The sequence below is a fragment of the Malurus melanocephalus genome, unplaced genomic scaffold, assembly GCF_030028575.1.
Source record: "Malurus melanocephalus ecotype Western Australia unplaced genomic scaffold, MMel_1.1 scaffold_8, whole genome shotgun sequence".
Classification (NCBI taxonomy): Eukaryota; Metazoa; Chordata; class Aves; order Passeriformes; family Maluridae; genus Malurus; species Malurus melanocephalus.
In genome coordinates, this window is record NW_026623240.1 from 1753273 (window position 1) to 1773902 (window position 20630).

The following is a 20630-nucleotide window of genomic DNA, read 5'->3' on the forward strand; positions in this document are numbered from 1 at the left end:
AACACTATATAGCCAATCTCAGAGCTGCCTTGTTTGTCCCACCAAGGCACAGGAAGCAGTACAGCCCTTGAGCACTCACAGTTTGCTGCACTTAATTTTAGTGTGTGRAATTGGAATCTCAAAAGCAGATGTTTGGTTTATTTTCTCATTTGTTAATAGAAAATGTAATGATCAGTGCAGAATATCTGAACTTGGATCAATTCATTTTCTGTCATGATATGTCAGTATCTTTTATGATCCCATTTGGTTTTTATAGCTGTTTACTGTCAAGTCAAGGTCAGCTTTTATGTTAAGGAAAATAAAGAGAAACTTCAAGGCCAGGGGGCTTCTGTTTGTGCTTAAAAAAAGAAGAAAGTGAAGAGAAAATACAAAATGGTGACTTATGCCACTTTTTTTTTCTTTAAATTTGCATTTTTTTGAAGAGAAKAAATAAGTTAAGACTAAATTAGTGATACATAGTGACTTAAAAATGTAGAGGTCTAAATTAATGAAAGCCACAGGACAGGKTTTTTTTAGTACTAGTCAATATGGTTGTCATGATCAGAGGGAGAGAAGGACCTGAAGTTCAAGTATTTTCATTCTTAATTCTCTGCTATGATTCACCCTCAGCTGAAGTTGTGCAAAAGGGGAAAGCCACTCCAATTATCAGGACTGCCAAGTTTTATGGCTTCCAGCACGTTGATGTAGCACATTACTGGGTAACGTACTAATGCAGTGAATGCGCCGTGCGTAAGAGGCCTTTTATAAGCAGCTACTTATTGCAAGTGCCATCTCTTATCTTGGATGAATGGCAAACACTTTTTATAGATAGTAGATCTTAATTAATATTTCTTCAGTGTGTGATGATCTAAATCTGTTCACTGGCATCCTCGGGCTTCATATATCCAGTTTCAGCATGTATGGGGATGCAGTTGGRTTTGATAATGTGAGTTACATGTAATCAGCACCCAGCATTATGGGTCTGCCTTTTTGATGTTAGATTTGTTAGTGTTGGAGAGGAGCAGCAAAGGACTGACTTACCAAATTATGTGAAATTTTGTATAACTCCCTGAACTTTGATTTCCCCTTGTCTTGCTGCTGAGTTTGAGTTTTGATGWGTCTTACATTATAAAATTATTTTCAATTTCCATGGTAATTTTATCTTTATTCAAACTTTTACTGCAGTTTTTCTTCAATCATAAATATTTAGATAGTACAGGGTCCACTGGTGCTCTGTAAGCAATTTCTGTTTGATGGGAATAGGAACATTCTTTAGTTAGATAGTTATGATTTAACTTTTTGGTAGTACCTTTTTTTTAGGTATGTCTTAATTAAAACCAAACAAAAACCCTAAATAACCGCTAAAATTATTTCCATTTGGAAATGCAAATCTCTAGGGTCACTGAGTAAGGGGWTTATGATTTGACTAATTCCCAGTTCAGGATTTCTCAGGATCTGTATTCTAGAAATGAAGCTGTCCTAGCTCTGAATGTGGTTTCATAGAAATGTAAGGATTTGTTAYAAGTGTAGTGTTGTAGTGGAAAGTGGTTGTTGAGTCCACTGGAATAAAGTTTGCCCTTTACCTTCACTTAACATTAAACTGATCTTTGTACTAAAAGACTTTTTTTAGTTCCCTCTTTCTAAACAAGTATCTTTCTTATTAGTTGTGATTTGAGCCCAGCTGGCAGCTACACACCCCACTCACCCCACCCCATCCCATCCCCCAGCAGAATGGGGAGGAGTATCAAAGCTAAAACCTCTAGGTTGATATAAGAACAGTTTAGTAATTGAAATAAACTGAAATATAGTAATAACAATAAATAATGATGATGAAGAGGAAAAAAAACCCAAATGAGGCACAATAGAGTTCCTCGCCCTGTCCCTGAAACCCAGTAAGCCCTGCTTCCAGGTAAAACCCCATTTATTTACATATTCTGGGCATGATGTTCTGTTCAGCCAGTTTGGGTCACCCGTCCCAGCTCTKCTCGCTCCAACGTTTTGTTCACCTCCCCACTGGCAGAGCATATGACACAAAAAAAGTCCTTGACTTAGGATAAACATGACTTAGCAACAATCAAAACATCAGTGTGTTRTCAACATTGTTCTCRTACTGAGCCCAAAACACTGCACTGTACCAGCTACTRTAAAGAAATTAACTCTATCACAGCCAAAATTGATTACAYGGTCACAAAAWTGACCATTTTTCTGTGAATTCCAGGCAGCTGTGAATATCTGCCRGTTCACAGTGGCAGACTGAGGACATGCACATGATGGAGTTTATTTGATTTTAAAGAGCCATYGCAGTCATGGGGAAAGTTTTCGTGGTAATTTGTTATCTTTTCATCAGTAACCTCAAAAGTTGTCACCTATTACCTAAAGAAACATGCGGAAATCTTGTGGCTTCAAAATTGCCATTCTCCTGCATTTATTCATCTCTCTGAGTAAATCACCCATGCTGAGCCTCCTATTACTTAACACAGCACTTACTGTAGTCCTGTGTGAACTTTGTGCCCTCTGGAAGGTTAGAGAAAACTGTCCCAGTGAAGAACCTTGCACCAGCTATAGTTCAATTTCCAAAGTAATCAGAAAATGGATTTCTGTGTTTAGAAACTCCCTTTCCCCCATTAGTTCATTCTCAGAAAAACTATTCAGAAATCKCTCTCTCTGTGTAAGGCCTTGGCCAATGATGCTGCTTTTCTGTACAGAAGAAAGTAAGACTGAGAAGAATGTTTTTGAACAATATTGGAGAGTTTGGTTCTACATGTAAATGCTCAGTGCAAGTCTGTTGAGTGGCCAGTCAGTAGAGTTAAAAGTGAAATGAAATACACTGTACTCATTAAAATATAAATTCACATAACCGTATATTTTAAATGCTTGTRTTCATAGTGCCAGATAGGCCATCTGATTAGGGTCACAAGGGCACAGGATTAAAGACTGAAGGGATCTCTGCAGCCAGTGAATTATATCTTGATACAGAATTGGAACTTTGACWGTAAAATGTTCATTTTCTGTATGAACAAGTTGATTGCTCCCTAGTGGTTTGGAATAAGAGGAATTTCATTATTTTCACTTTTCCAGATGTTTTTGGTGTCCTGTGTCTGTGTGTCCTCTCCCGTCTTTCTTGTTTCACATCTCTGTCTTCCCTCTTGGTATTTCCTGTTCTTGCTGCAGCATCCTCTTCAATATTTTCTGCTGATTTGTCTTTCTGTCAAATTATCCACTTGACTAAAAGCTATGTAAATCTCACAAAATTGAAGTTTTTCGTTAATCACAGAGTTTTTCCATCTCCTCACTTGTTTGGCAGCTCTGTAGGAGCTATTATGTGGTGATTTTACATGGTCAGAAAGTCACAGTTCTGCATTCATGGTGTATTTAAGCAAACACAGCAGGCCTCCAGTGTTGGAGAAAAGATGGATTTGTGAGAAGCTTGTATAACAGCTTTGGTTTAGATGAATTTAGTACATTTGTGAAAACTTGAGGCAAAGTTTGGGAAAGGTACAGCTTGTCTTTCTTCCTCAGTCAGATCACACTTCAGTTTYTACAAAGCTGTTCTCATTAATCCCTAATAATCATCTCTTTTTCTTTTTCCTTGAATCCTTCAAGGCAACAGGAAATCAGGTGGTTCCAAGGCTGCCTGTTKGGCTCACTTAACTGTCACCTGGCAGAGCTGTGCAAAGCACAGTAATTGAGATTGGATGGAAATGTGGCCCCCTTTAGTCTTGTACCTGTAGCAGTCCTTGGCTGTGCTTTGTGTAAATGCACTTTGCCAGAAGGATACMAAGAAAGAATTTTGATGTGAATTTTGGCTTTATCTGAACTGAATGAGAGGATATAGCATGACAGGTTTTGGACCACTTTCAAACAGTGTCTAAAAATAAAGGACGTTCCCTCATAATTTAAATTGTTGGTGGGGAGGGGAGAATGGAAAACAAACAAAACAACAACAACAAAAAATAAACAAACAAAACCACAAGAAACCAATACCCCTCCCAGAATCAAATAAAAAATGCTAAACTATAAACCAAACACGTGATCACCTAAAAGAGGAATTAATTAGTAACAATACAGAAATAACTGTAGGAGTTCTATTTGTTTACTGCCTGTCTCATACAGTAGATTATTCAGCACAATCTAATGTGGTAAATTCCATGAGGATGTTTGACACAAGAGCTTGATATAGAGAGTTTCCTTTGGAGAGTGCCAAACACTCACAAAGTAACCCCTTGGATGCATAAACAGCATATTATTGTGAGAAATTACCATTAAAATGCATTCCCAAATTTCATAGGAACAGCATGTTATAGTAGGTAGTTTAAGTCCTCTTCAAATTTGTCCTGAGATCATATTTTGATGTTTCATTTCCTTAAACTTTGATACTTCCCAGTTTTTGTATGCTAGATTAACGTTTGCCTGTAAAAAGGTAAAATAATGTGTAACATCAAAGATAGTTTGTTATATCTGTAAGCATGGTTTGCTCTTAGTGTAATGGCCCTGAAGTTAAATCCTTAGATGTATAATAAACTTCCATAGAATTCCATAGTTTATTAGAAACACTAAAATAACTACAGACTGAAATTTTTTCCCTSTTCTAAAGTCTGGGCTCTCTAGGACTTTCATAGGGTATGTAAGCAGGATTGARTGCTTTTGCTGGAGACTGATAAAACTGTATTGCTGGTAGTTTTATATTTTTATTTTAAGGATCCGTTCATAAAAACTCAGCRTTGCAGGAATCTCTTCAAATAGCATCAGGACTGGAAACAATTCAACTAAAATGTGAACAAACAGTTCTGGAAAGTGTATACTTGTGGGGCGTTGTTGTTGTCAGGAAAAGCATCTGTATTTGAAAACAGTTCTGCTGACTTGATTTGCTTTTATATTCCAAGGATATCTGACAGGCTTATTGCTATTAGAGACCTGAAAGTATTTAAACTGGAAGCTTCCTAGTGTTGCTTCAACCATGTTTTGTTGCCAAATRTATGGAAGTCTTTAATTTTTGCCCTCAATTATTTTAAAATTTCTTTTTACCATCCACTTCGGGCTGCAAATGTATATTCAGCTTTCTTTCTATCATTGGGTAGTAGCTAACAATTTGTCTTACACAAAGAAATAAAACAAGGACATACTACTAAGTGAAGATTTGTCACTATGAAGTTAGTGCTCATTTAGCCTGCCATTGCTGCCCATTGGCTTTTAGATGCTGTTGGGACATAAGGCTGGACTACCTGCATCATCTTGTGTGGAATAAGCCACCTTTTCTTTTGAAAGAAAGCCCATTGGCACAGCTAATAATTGGTGTAAGCCTACCCTCTTCTTTATTTACAGGCCAACATGCTTGCACAGGCTGTGCCTGGAGTGATTTTTGAGCCTTGCATGATGTGAAGTACAGTGCATGCAGAGATTCTTGCAGACCAGAGCCCTGGGGTGTAGTGTTGAGCATASAAGGGTACAGGCTGGTGAGGTTACAGACAGTTCATCAGTCACAATTCTTCTTTAGCAGACATAGGTTCTATAAAAAATCAGTCTCAGTAAACAAAAAACCATCCAGGAAGACATGCTATTACTAAAATTGCTTACCTAGGCAGTTTTCCCCTTGTGTGTCCTGGGATTCCTGCTAGCCACTGGAGTTCTTTCACTGAGTTCATAAAGGTTATTTAAGCATGCTTGCCTTCATCTCARGGGATGTCTGACCTCCCTGGCAATCAGAGTATATTCCATGTGGTAGACCATGGTGGAGAGRATTTTTAACAAACCAATAATCATGAATGTTAACAATTTGGTTGCTTTGGATTCCTTAAATGTTTTTCTTGCTGTGTTGTTAGATGTAGTTCAAGTGCAGTATGTATCTCATTAACTTTATTTGAGTAATGAAAAATCCACTCAACCACCAGAAGGAATTCTGTGCTGTATTTGTAATTAATGTGTATCTCTYAGTATATCATCCTGGTATTTTTAAGATCATTTGTGTGAGTGCCATGGATGAAATTAGTCCATTTCATCCTATACGGGTCTTTGGTAAAGATCTGTAGTTCCTCTTGCTGGCTAAAAGTATATCTCTCCTAAGCAAAATCAGTTATTGCCTTGTCTGCTGTTCTGTTTACAATAGCTCTGCTTACTGCTGGGATACAGTGAAATTATTTTGTATGAGGGTAACAATTTCTGTAGTAGCTTCAGGTTCTTTAAAATCTCTATTCAATCAAAAGCATCTTCTGAAACCTTAAATACGATTCACATTAAAGTAGTAGTTCCTCTCAGAAGATCAGCAAAACACACGGCTATGACTTTAAGAGCTTGTTACAGCATTGTAGCTGGTTGCCTTTGTTAACCCTGGAGTGGGTATTTTAGAAGTTCTCCATCCACTTCCTTGTGCAGTCAGGGGGAAAGGTGCTCTTGAAAAGCCTCAGCTCAATTTGTGCGCTCTTAGCTCTACCTTTAGCTAATGTAGATGCTGTAATACTTGCTATCATTCACTAAGATGTGGCAGTGAAAAAGCTGTTAATTTTAGAATCATTGCCAGWCAGCTTTAAATGGGTTCCCAGCCATTTGAGTTGGAAAATGGGAAATACGAGTGGTAGGTGTGTGCCAGAGGTCCTTCACCTGTGCTGGTCTGATAGGTCACAAGGGTTTGGAGTGGAGGAGGGATTTTTTGCTTTAACGTGACTACATTTTGACACTTAATATATACTTTTGGACTTCAGTATTCACCAGACCTCTTCTGTGACTCTTTCTACATCCRGTAACTTCACCTCTTCATGTTGTACATGGGTTTCTGAATTAATTCTTTCAATGAAGGTCTTTTTTTTGTGGCATGTTTTCATCCTGCACAAATTTCTCGTAAAGTTCGGATGGAGTTGATGGAAACCCTAATGTACACAAGCACAAAGCATTTACTCCTTCATAAAAATGCTTCTCCGTTTTGAACCAGATTTGTGTGGATAAGTAACATACTGTTCTGGTTCACAGAAGGGAGACACAGGTGAAAAATGATTCTTTACCAGGTTGTTTTTATCTTCTGCCTTTCTGTTTTAGCTACTRGGATTTGTCTAAGAGAAAGCCCTAGTTTTCTCTGAGAAAAGCAGAGAAGAATTTATCTCAGCATTTCTCTGGGCTCCCAGCATGTTTAAATTGTTTTGGCAGCAGGATGCCTGCTCTGGCATTATTCCACCAAAAATCTGCTSTCTGGTAATCTGTTGTAATTCAGTCTGTCTGAAATTGCAGGGAGGATGGTTGAAAGAAGTGTTAAATGTGTGCCACCTGCTCCCACGGTTAGGTGMTGTGAGTATTCAGTGTGAAGAAGAAAAAGCTACAGAGAGCGATGTTCATGGAATGAACAGGAATTGGTGGGCAGGCTTTCCTAGTTCTTTTTTAAATAATGCACTTGTTCCTTATTTGCATCGATGCATCAGTTAAAGGAACCTGTGAGCTTTGGCTCATATCCAGACCTTAGAAAAGAAGCCATAATACACTGGAGCAAAATGGTGCATTTTAGTCTGTGCTTCAGCTGGAGGCCCCCTCTCTCCTTTCTCCCTCTCTTATTTTTAATGGTCTTTCTCTGAAGAGAAAGTCTACTCTGATTCTTTGATCAGAGTAGAACATGTTCTCAGGCTTTTGAAACTTTTCAGCAMAACAAAGATGGGCTGGAGTCCCAGCCCTTGGAGAATGAAAGGAAGTCCAAAGTACTTCCCTCCACTGAGTGCTTATGAAAGGGTCCATGGGCACTCTCTAGRGAAGATACTGCACCTCACTATTAGAAACACTGCATCCACAAGGACCAGTGAGCCAGAGTTGGCCAGCATGAAAACTGTGCTCCAAGAAGAGATGAAGATAGAAATTTTCCAGAAAATCTTACAGTAGTTGTATAGTGGTGATGGAGATRTCTTCAAGCAAAATTAATGTGTTTTGTGCTAAGGGGCAACAAGCCCCCAACGAGCTTTTAGGAAGGGAATGTCTTGAATGTGCAAATTTTACCATTAGAAATAAGCCCTGTAAGACTGAAATTTTACTTTGGCAAATTTAGTGCGACATTAATATTGAACAAGTGTGTCCAGGTTAGCCTGTCTTGATGCATTTGGAATGTTCTTAATTGGATGGGCTCAAAGGGGGCTGCTGGGCCGGAATCTAAATTTAAAACGGAAGTTTAAACAGGAGGAAGAATATTGGAGCAGGGCATTTGGGTCCAACTCCATTTTTTTGTATATTTGAATTGTTATTAGAAAAAGGAAGTAAGAGAAGTGATTTTATAGGTGTGTCATTATTAGTTTGGTGTACAGACAGAACACTTTGCTCTGTTCTGTGCGGTGTAGAACAATCACATGTTATCTCACAGAACRCTGGGGTTTGTAAATACAATCTAGAGAGCAAAGCCAAGCCAGCCTGCTGAAAGCAGCACCTGCATTCCAGTGCAGGTCATATGATRGAAGTTGTAACCCAGGTAAAATGTTAATCACTAAACTTGGCACAGTTGAAGCTTTTAATCTTTTATTGCAGTTTTCTAGGGAGAGGCAGGTTATGGACAACAGCCCGGAAAAACTGAAGAAGGAGTTAGAGGAAGAACTGCAGCTGAGTAGTGAAGACTTGCGTAGCCATGCCTGGTACCACGGACGTATTCCTCGGCAGGTACGTGSTCTTTGCATTGCCAAATGAGTTTTTATAGCCAGGCAAAATTTCACTGAAGTGCTGTACACGTCTCTGATACCTGAATTAATTTAGTAGGAACCTAATGCCTATTTGTGTGAAAGCAATGGTATTCATCCCAGCTTGGCATAAAAGGAGGCTGAGGAAAGATTCAGGGCTGACCCTGGTGGAACATAGATATTGCTCAGGATTGTCGTGCACTGAATAAATATGGAAATGGAATTTAAGCTTTATGTGAGAATATAAATGTACTATGCCTACATACTGTTTAGAGAACACTGACATTAATTTTGTTCAGYATTCTTAACGGAAGTTGAAATGTTATTTATTTACTGTCTTGTGCTTGGAACTTGTGGGAGAGGAAAAAAAGGAACAAAAAAAGAAAAAAAATCTATGCAATAACTGAAATTTGGATCCTTACAAACGCAATTACAAACATGTTAAGGCCGAGGTTGGATCGGAGCTTGCAGTGCCGCTGGAGCTCCCCCTGCGGGCCTCCCTCAGCCCCGGGGCAGGGCCGGCTCAGCYGCTGCACACTCCGCATTTGCCTCTYAGCGCCGTTTTTGCCACATCAAAGGACTCACTCAAAACAGAAAAACAAGATGTTTCTGACTCTTCCTAGTCAGTMGTATTCACATGCAGTGTTCACAGAGAATAAAAAATGAAAGCTTCTGTCATGTAGCAATGAAAGGGCAGAATCCAGGATCTTGTATTAATGGCTTCTAAACTTCAGTGTGACTCTGTATTCAGAGGCTTTGAACTTGAAATCGTGGGCCACTGCTTTCTCTTCATGCCTTATTTTCTATWAGAAAACTAGAAGAAATACACATGCAAAAGTGGGTCAGTCTCTGGCTGCTGGCTCCTTCCAAGAAGCCCTTCYACATCCTTGTTGTGGGATGAGCTTTTAATTTAGCATTGGAGACATCATTCTTCTACCACACTTCATGCTTTGCTTTGTATTTGTGACTTTGTCTGTCCTCCCAGAGTAGCTAAATTAATTTCTGTGTTTAAGAATATTTTGTTGTAATGTATTGTTTTCTGATTCTGAAAGTAATTTTTTGTATAATTCTTTTTCCTCCAAGGTGGCAGAAAGCCTGGTTCAGCGAGACGGAGATTTTCTGATTAGGGATTCTCTCTCCAGTCCTGGGAACTTTGTTCTCACGTGTCAGTGGAAAAATACCTCTCAGCATTTTAAAATCAACAAATCAGTTCTAAGACTCAATGAAGCCTACTGTCGTGTTCAGTATCAGTTTGAACTGGAAAGTTTTGACACTGTCCCTGGCTTAGTTCGATACTACGTTGGGAATCGCACGCCAATATCAAAGCAGAGTGGTGCAATTATTTTTCAGCCTATCAACAGGACTGTKCCTCTCAGGTGTCTAGAAGAAAAATATGGTGTAACTCCAGTCCACAAAAAAGAGCCGAGCGCTCCTGAAGGAAAAACAGAAATGGCAAAAAGGCTGAGTCTTGGTATGTCCAGCATGCAATCCCCGGAGCAGAGCATACTCAGAGGAAATCTTTTGAGGTACCTTAATTTTACTGTCCTTATGGAAGGCAATGAAGTAACTGTATCAGCTCCTAATGAAGGTGATGTGAGTTTTCACTCTGATTTGAGATGGAAGACTAGGCATGAGGGTTTGCTGATTTTTAGCAAAGGATCACAAATCCATGAAGTAGGAGAGCAAATGTAGACTCTGGAAGCACAGCAGCACTGCAATTGGTTCTTCAAATCTTGACYGTGTAAGACAAAGGATTAAAATAACATCTTGCTGCTGCTTGCTTCTTCTCCAGAGAAGTCTGGTTTTCCATAGTTGACTCCTGAATAATAATGCACAGTGTGGGATAATGGATYCTAATTTCAGTGTTCAAGTCAAATGTTTCATTAGAAAGTCCCAGTGTTCAAAAAAATACWTTCGTAAATGCTGCAGGGTGATTCACGTTGTAGCCCATTTCACTGCCATAACAACTAGTTTATGAATGAATGAAGTACATTTTATTATCATGAGCTGCCCAAGTGAAAAGCTAATAATCTTTGTACTGATTATGATATATTCTGGCACTCAGATATGTATGTTAAGTGTTGCATATATTGATATGTTTTTGTTTGCATTTTATTTACCCTAGAAACAAAGAAAAAAGTGGTAGCCAGCCAGCTAGTTTGGATCATGTTCTGGAGAAAAGATTTCCTTTAAAGGCTCACCAGTCAGAGAGCTATCTGCTAATAGGTATGTTTTGTAATCAGAAGTTTCATACTTGCAATTGGTGTGTGTCCAGGYGGTCTGTTACTCTTCAGACCAAAGTGAGACTGCTGAATGTTCTGAGTACTGTAAATACAGTTATATTTAATGGCTGCTGTAAGCTGCCTTAGCACATTGCTTGCTCTTCAAGTCACTGGAACAGGATTTTTATTTACAATGCACCAGCTAGTTGAGAACCTTAGCACACAACTCAGCAGGCTTTCACACMAAAAAAATGACAGCTATGGTTGGTATTAATAACTTTGTAGATGGTGTTACCTTTCCTCACTTGCTTGACAAGAACTGACTTGTTTCACTCATTTCTTGCTGACAAAAGTCTGTCAAGTAGAAGTGGTGTTTCATGGAAATTGTGGTAACCACCTTTTCTCTGGGTGAACTGTGCAGGTGAGGTAATGTTCTTCATTAGGAGAAAAACACTACCATGGCTTTTGTACTCAGTTCTGTTTTTCTGTCTCCCTCAATCTCTCTACACTCCATCCATTTTGCTTTTCATTCCTTTTGCTGCTCTCTGGTTCCACMGCCACTATTATCTTACACAAGGGATCCAGGATGTGGCAACACTTGGATCGATTGTTGATTGGGGATTTTATTTCTCAGATTCTTCAAAGGTCTAAACAGCTATTTCCATACTAACACACTTGTGTATGGAAGCTTGCAATAATGCATCTCTTCCCGTGTGGTGAGTGTTTCACTTCCAAAGTTGCTCTTTGGATATGGTGCTGTTAAAATTCTTCATGACTGTTGTAGAAAGAGTTCTCATGACAAAGAGAATATTAAGTATTTGTATAGTGAGACTGTATTTTGATAGTGTGCTCCCATGTTTAACAGTGGGATGGGCAGACATTTATAAAGCAACTTTCTGTCCATCCGTAGATGAATGGATTATTCCAATCTATGGCTGCAGATACTTTTATTTTGGTACTATAACAGCCTGAAGAGTTCTGCTGTGCATTTTGTCACAGGATCCTTTGAGCAGGTTCTGTTATCATACTGCTTAAGGGTGGTGATAGGCTGTGATTTGGAGTTCCTGTTTTATATCTGGATCCAAGCAGTGACACCCACAATATGCAACTGGCCACTTTGCTGGCCACCAGCAAATGCACTGAGAATTGCACATTGGGAGCATCTGACACAGGATTCAGTCCCATATTGGATGCCAAGGTTTGCATATGCACCAGGTACAGCATGAGGCATAAATACACAGAAGTGTATGGAGGTGTTTCTCCAGCTCCTCAAACTAGCTCTGTTTCACAAAAAAAATCAGCATTCCTGTAATTCATTCCTTCCATACCTTATTTCAGGTTCAGGCTTGACTTTGGGAAGTTTTGCTTTCATCTCAAGCTTGTTCTTAGAAATGACTCATCCTTTATGTGGTGTGGCTGGAAGTTGCTGTTTTTATAGCCTAGATCAGGTTACAAAGAAACCTCCTATTCCAAGCCATGGAGGCTATCCAGCTCTGACAGTATAGCCTATGTATGCAGCAGGGACTGGAATTATTGTCAGCATTAGAATAATGCTAACCACAGAATAATACTATGGTGCAGCTGTTCCATGTATTTGGGATTTTGGGAGGATCAGAGAGTCAATGGAATTTGCTGGCTAGGTCATTCCTCAAAATATACCATTTTGCCATCAAATAATTGAAATTATCTGACAATATTATCCTTAGGAAATAGCATTAGAAGGTGAACCCTGCGACAGGCATCAGGAATTGTGTGTATTTTGACCTTCTAAAACACTGCTTTCCGCTGCAGGTTCAAGACATCCATCTCGATTACCTGAAGCAGATACAAACTCCTGTCCAGGCTCACCTGCATTTAGAACAGGTAGTGAACCATCTCTGAGCCCCACGGTTGTTCAGAAAGTCACCTCAGAGTCACAGCTGGGGGAAGCTCTTAGAGGATCAGACAGTCAGCTCTGTCCAAAGCCTCCACCTAAACCCAGCAAGGCACCCGTCATGAAGTCCCCAGATTCTCCTTTGACTTCCCACAATTCTGAAGAACACTATTGTGAACTAAACCCCTCCAGACATGCTACAGCAACAAAACAACACTTATGTCAGAAAAACAGCTATGTGGAACATCTGGCACGAAAGGAGAGGACAACATTCAGGAACTCCGAAACAAGCTATTTGATCCTTGATGATGATCCTACAATGAACTCTGCAGATCCTTTAAAAGCTTCAGCTCAGATGGCTGAAGAGGACAGCATCTTTTCTGCACCTGTTTATGAGATGGTGTCTAGTTTTAAACCAAATGATTTTGAATCCAAACTACTTCCTCCAGAAAACAAGCCTTTGGAAACAACAATGTTAAAAAGAGTTAAGGAGCTTTTCACCAACAATAACCCAAAGATTATTGCACAGCATATCCTTAGAATGGACTGCAAGGTAAAAAAAAATTATGTATTTTTTTATATATTGTGCCAGTTTAGACTTTTTGAATAACTGATTTGAAAAGAATAATGGGTAGATTTGCACCTAATGTAATGTTTGTGTTGCTTGCAGGAATTTTTAGGGTGTTTGTTTTCCATTTGAAGAATAAGAATGTTTACAAACTCTCTGGACTAAAAGTCTCTCATCATGCTTGACTCACGACTCGAATTCGCAAAGTCCTAAATGTGTTTCAAATCTCCTATCAGTTGCTGCATWCCTGGGATTCAGCCTTTCTCCTGTATTGGAGGAAGAGCTCTCTGTGCTTAAAGCACTGTAGGAAGAACTGTCTATGGCAGGAAATAGCTCATTAGGGCAAAGAGCAGACAGACCTGATTGCCACATGGCCATAACATACAAAATGGAACTAAATATATTTAAACTTTGAAAACCAGCTGCTCTTCTAATCTTTAAGTTCCTGTCTTACAGCTGGATAGGTGGTGTGGGAAAATAGCTATCAGGACTTGTGCTTTTCTCTCCTGTGAGAGAACTATGTTAGTGAAATTGCTTAGAAAGATGTAAAAAACACAAGGAACTATTTTCCACATTGTAGACTTTGGTCAGCTGCCAGGGCTTGGAGATCAGCTAATGGATCAGAAAGACAGGAGAATMATTTCCTAATGAGATGATGACTTTGTGTAATGCAAGAAAAGTAACTGCAGTTGAATTTGCATGACTTTGCTGGGATGACTGAGTCCTGGACTTGTTGCAGAGCAGCTACAAGMGCCAAATGGTATGGTGGATATCTAACCCCCAAGCTTTGTTGGGCTTTGGTGGTTTTAGTTTTTTTAAGAATAGTTTGAGAAGCAAAACACACGGCTACTTACTGGGCAACTTCATTGCGGMCGGGAAGAGGAGTGGGAATGGTGATGCTCCAGCAGCAGCACATCTGTAGCACTGCTGGTGCTGCTGCACTGATGGGCACCGTAGGTCTGATGAGGGGGCAGCTCCCTGGAGCAGCTGTGTGACCCTTGCCAGCTGCTGGGGGCCTGCCAACAGCAAATACAGCTTTTGCTCTRCTCAGTAGCACTGTTGGCTGCTGCTAAATGAGGCTTCATGCAGACTCAGAAAAACTCAGCTCCACAACTGCTCACTCTGTTCAGAAGTGTTAGATTGAGGCTTCTTTACTCTCATTCCAAGAGTATGAACTGCATTGTCTAACATTTTAGTTCCAAAATTCACTTTTTCCTTCTTTCCTTCAACCAACTAACTAAATTATCTTTTAATATATTGTTAAAGAGTATGTTGCTTGAAGGCATAGGATATGCATGCCTTAAAGAAGTATTACGTTTCTATGTATATATACACATTATATTCAATTAGCTCTTTATTAGACTCCTTATTTTAAATCATGYAAACTTTGCAATGTAATTAAATAAGAGTCATTGGAGGGCTTTGCAGAAAGAGATTTCTGGATTTTGGAGCAGGAACAGTAACTAGCTGGGACAGGTAGAGAAGTCTGTTTGATGTTCACCTCCTAGTGCTGAGCCAGTGCCTGTCATTCACTGGCAACTTGTTGCATAGACTGCACTGATAAGAACTCCATGATGCAATGAGATTGGCACATGAATTGGGCCAGAATGAATGCTTTGTACTGAGATCCCAGGCTAGAGTTCATGTCTTCTGTGTGGCATCAGTAGTTCACTTTGCCTTTTAAATAATGACATTTCTAATAAAGAATCACCCATATGGTAAGTGATGGGGTGGATATTTGCAGCTTGMAGGCCTGTGATGGAATAGCAGTCAGTGTCTCCAGGGGCTTCATATCACTCTTGTGTCACTAGAAGTCAAACAGGTTTTTCTGCAATGCTGTTTTGTACTGCYGAGGCTTGTGCAGCCCAGATTGCTTTAATCATTTCATAACCAAAGAAGCCTGCTGATGGGTGTATCAGAAAATTGCAGGCAGATTGGTTTGTAAATGTGTCAACATATAGGCCTTGAACCAGCAGATAATCTTACACCATCATATTAATGTGGTTTTGCTTATTATTAACAATTGTACTTGTCACTGAGATAACCAGTTGTAATACAATATGTTTGAAAAGCAAAGACAAATTGGTGAGGGTGTCAACTTTCACATACTGGCTTTGTTAGGCACTCAACATTGTGTCCTCCTCAGTCCTTTTTCTAATTCATCTTTATGAGGACCCTGTGGTGTAACCAAAAATGTTCTGAGCAGTAGTTTTTTTAAGAAAAGAAAAAGGCAAAGCATGTGCGTATGTCCTTAAGGCAGAGAGCAGTACCTCTCTGACAAGGATCAGGCTTAGAGAGCACTACATTTCCTGGAACTTGCATAGTCATGTCTTTCTGGAAGCAGTGGATGGGAGTTTTATAAAGCATTTTGGTCACACCTTTTTTTTGATGACTGTGTTAGGTAAAAAAAAAATTTCCTTGGCTTTTTTGTATAAGGCACTGGGAAAGCATAAGTGAAAGGTTTTTCTCTGATGTCTGTATTCTACTGTTGATGCTGTGCACTATGCTCTGTATGCCCTGCACTAACCTGGAGGACTTTTATGTGGCTAGGGATTTTTTTTTTGAAGAACGTTAGTTTCAAAATTCATGCAGAGATTTTTGCACTTGACAGGTGGCAAGGATAGTAGAAGTTTCTGAAGAGATGAGGAGGAATATGGGAGGGAACTCTGGTCTTGAACTGATCACCCTGCCTTACGGACATCAGCTGCGCCTTGACCTCATTGAGAGGTAAATGTTCCTGTTCCTCATTTCYAGGGCAGAGGGCCAGAAACTCGGAGCATGGCTGCATTGTCCTTCTCACTTCCTCCAAGAAAGATCTCCTGCATGTTTCCTGAATTCAAGTGTACAGATTGTTTAGTGACATGGCATTTAAATTCTTTTTGCATAGGAAAAGATTCCTTAAGGATATGAGTATAGGACAACTCTCACATGAAGTACAGGGAAAGGGAAATAGTGTTGAAAGCAGGGTCCTTGGGACAGCTGAATGCCATCAGCTCTCCTTTACAAGCACAAGTAAACAAAATTTCCGGGGACCTATAATCTATCTGAACATGTAAGTGTACRTGTGTCCTGTGGCAAGGGCTAAAGAATCTGATAAAGTAAAAAATTATCAGCRAAGCTTTCTGAAAAAGCCCTGCACAAATTAAGAGAGAACACTTAGGGTGTTTTAATCTACATTTTATGCTTCATATTTCAGTAATTTAATTGCTGAGATCTAGGGCTGAGTGTCACAAGATTTGAATGTRGAGGACAAAGGGAATTAGGGCAATTTTCCTGAAAGTGTTATTGCTTGAGCAGATTTTTGTAGTTAGTAGTATCTTAGAATTTATTTAAACATTAATTTAAACCCTGTGTGTGTAAATTCCATATATCATTATTGGTTTTGGTGCAAAGATGTTGGTAAGACTATGTTTTCTGGGCACACCAAAATAGAAATACACCTTTGAACTGATCTTCTTTGAACACATGTAAATTTAATAATTTGTAATCACTCACATGAATTGTTTCACTTACAGGCACAATACCATGGCAATAGGAATAGCTGTGGATATATTGGGTTGCACAGGAAGTGTGGAAGATAGAGCAGCAACATTAAATAGGATCATCCAAGTTGCTGTAGAGTTGAAGGAGTCACTAGGGGATTTATATGGATTTTCTGCCATTATGAAAGCACTGGAAATGCCCCAGGTAAAAATCTGTTTCTTTCTGTTCTAAAATGTGGAGTTGTTTGATGGCTTATTTAATTTAATTTGAGCAATTTCTTCATGACTAGAGAGATCATCAGAAGGAGRGTCCTCATGACTGCTCTACATCTCAATGTCTAGCAGTGTACTTTGTCTGCAGATTGCTGTGGAGTCAATAATGGATATTCTCKATTTTGCATTAACAGGTCAGTAGATTAGAACAAACCTGGACTGCTCTAAGACATTGCTATACCCAGACTGCCATTATGTATGAAAAACAGCTGAAACCATCTTGCAAAGCTTTGCATGAAGGACAAGATGAGTGGACTAGTGAGTATGAATGACATTGGTTTCTATTTAGTATTTTAACTCGCCCTGATTTCCTGTGTGGGGAGAKGAGGCAGCTGCTCTTTCCATAGCTGTGCACTGCATGTTAAAATGACTATGCAGACTTGTCTAATGCCATATGATAACAAACAGAAGCAAACAGTCTGCCAGCCAAACATCAGTATGTGTTTGTGTGCCTGTACTGCTGCAGAGTATAACATTCTTCCCACATCCATACTTCCTCTGTATGGAGCAGAAGCTGACACATTGCATCATMTTGCCTCAAAGACAGGAAACAAATCTCCTTCCTCACAAGACAGTTCATTCTGGCAGATTTTGMTTATTTGCTTTGTGACTTGAATCAGAATATGAATCCTCAAATAAAAAAGAATGGGTTAGGTAATTCTGGTCATATTAAGTATGCCCCTGTGCTATTCTTTGCAGCTCTAATTTATAAGGAGGTGCAAGGCAGAGAAAATAATTTTTCTCATTTCTCCAAGAGAACAGGTAGCCTCATGGCTGTTTATTGGAATGACTAATTTTGAAAATATTTTAAACCTGTGTTAAAAAAAAAAGTGTTTAAAATATCTGTGCMACTGTCTGGTAATTTAGCAGAACCTCCCCCTGCAGCTTTCCAACACTGATTTGTCTTGATCTTCTTCCCCAGCCATTACTGGAAACTGTTAGGACAGTTTTTGAGGTAATGTGTTAATTTGAAATATGGGAGACAAATAGTAGTTTCCAAAAAAGAACACTGCAGCTACCTCCTTCAATTAACAAGTTTTATAATGTCTGATATGAAATGATAATAYAGTATGAATATAGTGTGATACGACTGTTACTGTATTCCAGAAACTATCAGTGCTCCACAGAACATCRTAACAGTGCCACTGCTGATGCCTCTGATTACCCTGATGGAGCGCCAGGCTGTTGCTTTCGAAGGCATGGAGCTGTGGGAAAGCACTGACCAAAGTGGTGAGATAATGCTCAGGCACTTGGGCACAGCTCGCCTCATCGCCCAGAACGCACAGACGTTTGGCCTCACGGCAGAGCGGCTCCTGGAAGGTAGGAGAAGCTGCTGCCCTGCAGCACCAGCTGGGGGTYGTGTCCCTGCCCAAATGCCCCTAAAAAGTCAGAGAGAAGAATGTTCTCTTTGGTGGGAGCTGAGATAGTAGTGAATGTCCTGCAGGAAACTCAGTCTGAGGATATTAATGTTGTKTAAAAGCAGACAGTAGATTACTCATCACTACAGCTCTCCAGCAAGCATTTTTGCTAAACATACTCTTAAGTTCTCATGACTCAATACGCTGACCCTTCTGGCAACTGAACAGAAGTACAGCAAGACTGAGGAAACTTCTTTGTCTTCTGTACAATCTAAAACTCCTACTCTGAATATTACAGCTATAACACCACCCTTAGATTCTTTACAACAGTGCAAGTCGCAGCACTGAGATCCTGACCACCTACAGCCAGAAAGCAGCCACATGTTAACAGTGTGACCTTATTTTTTAAACTTGCAGTGGAAAAGGGAATGGAGAGAAATTTAGTAATTTCTGCAGGCAGCACWTATACATCAGTAATTGTGTTTAAGGTTTGGCTATAATGACAATTCTAGACTATTAGAATTGAGCAGAAAACAGCCTGGTCCCTTACAATCATCTGTGTGCTACTAGCGTGCCAAAGCTGGCAAGGACTTTCACTATTTTACTGGCTTGTTAAAATCATTGTGCAAAAGGAACCAGGGAATCAGCACACTAGAGCTTATAGGGGGAGAAGGCGGTTTAAAAGCCATTTCTACAGAATAAAAAAAAAATGCCTGATGGATACTGTGGGRTTCTTTTTGCTTACTAGGTTTTCAGCCAGATGAAGAGCTGAGTGAAATCTTCAAGACAGAATTTCAAATGAGATTGCTCTGGGGCAGCAAAGGAGCCCAAGTTAATCAAAGTGAAAGATACGAGAAGTTCAGCCGGATCTTAACTGCACTTTCCCGAAAACTGGAACCTCCTCCAGTGAAGCTGGTGGAACAATTAAGTATATAAGACTCTGGGAGCACTATTTAAGTAATACACTTGAAATAACCTTAGCATTCTTCTGGCAATTTGATAATGCATTTCTTGCATTTCACAAGATGTTTAGAACTTTTAACTGCACAATGCACACTTGTTTTAAAACTACTGATTTCTAAACAAATTATTTATTTACAGTGTCACCAAGTCATTTGCTGACCCCTTTAAACAGTTAGATTATGCTTTTATTTCCTCAGAGTTGCAGTGTTTTAATGATGAYGAGGAGCAAGGGCATTGGTATCTTAATACCAAGATGAAGCAAATAGTGTAAATAAAATGATAGATTACGTATCTGACATGGCAGAAAATTTGTTGTATAATATTCCTTTAATGAATATAAAACACTGTAGATAGCATTGTGAAGTGTGTCTTTATGCGAAATAATTTGCATATTTACAGATCACAGAAATACTGCAAGTTGGTGAAATAATCTATTATCTGTAACCAGAGGGCTCAAACATCACTGTGCCTATAAAACTAGAAAATTAATTTGTGTATGTGTTGGGACAACTTCCCCTTTTTTTTAAGACAGCATCTGTAGTACTTCAGCTTTTGCTGGAGCCTGCACAACAGCCACGCTGCCAGGAATGAATGATGAAAAGGTGAGAACAAACAATCCAGATAATTAAAATGCTTTCAGACATGAGTAAAAGTGGGTGTATGTATGTATTAAACTTGCTTCATTTACTAAGGTGAATCACTTTGGTAAGAACTTTTTCTTCTTCCTTGGATGAAGGCAAAGCATAAGGTGTTACTATGTTACCACTTTTTATAGRAAATCAGCATGCACAATGTTTATTATACAAAGAGAGTTTAAGCAGCAAATCCCACTTTGTCACACAGACGGTGTCTAAGGGTTATCCTCAGAAGCTGTACAAATATTTAAGAACTACAATCAGAGCTGCATGTGCTTGTTGTCAGTAAGCCTATTTCTGGAATGAGATGTTAGAGCATTGAAAGTACTGGAGTAGGACAACAACARAACCAACACCAGAATCTGTTCCTCCCATCTACAATCACAAGTAGCACCAGAACAAGAGTTTACAGACCTCAAACTGAACATTACCCTGTCAGGCTTAACAGAAGACAAATGGAGAAGCTAATGACTTAGACCATGAAAAGATTTTTTTATTCCATGAAAATATTCTCAACAGAGAACACTATTTTTAAACAAAGCATTTAACATTTAAGAAATCAACATGTGCACAAAAAGGATTAAAAAATTACTGGAAAATGTCTGATTCTTTAAGACAACTCATGTTCAGAATTTTAGAATAAGTAA

The 20630-nt window shown here is 39.3% G+C and overlaps 1 protein-coding gene across 6 annotated transcripts in view; it reads left to right on the forward strand.

Annotated features, from left to right (window-relative positions):
- BCAR3 (BCAR3 adaptor protein, NSP family member) overlaps positions 1–20629 on the forward strand; it is a 79724-nt gene extending 59095 nt beyond the window's left edge. For all 6 annotated transcript variants that reach the window (XM_057373731.1, XM_057373754.1, XM_057373764.1 and 3 more), the window contains 9 exons: positions 8464–8592; positions 9693–10135; positions 10735–10835; positions 12623–13257; positions 15884–15999; positions 16788–16959; positions 17162–17285; positions 18135–18347; positions 19134–20629. In XM_057373731.1, the coding sequence (XP_057229714.1) occupies positions 8464–8592; positions 9693–10135; positions 10735–10835; positions 12623–13257; positions 15884–15999; positions 16788–16959; positions 17162–17285; positions 18135–18347; positions 19134–19321 (2121 nt within the window). In that variant the 3' untranslated portion in view covers positions 19322–20629. The remainder of the gene's footprint in view (positions 1–8463; positions 8593–9692; positions 10136–10734; positions 10836–12622; positions 13258–15883; positions 16000–16787; positions 16960–17161; positions 17286–18134; positions 18348–19133) is intronic.
- Position 20630: the final 1 nt, after the last annotated feature.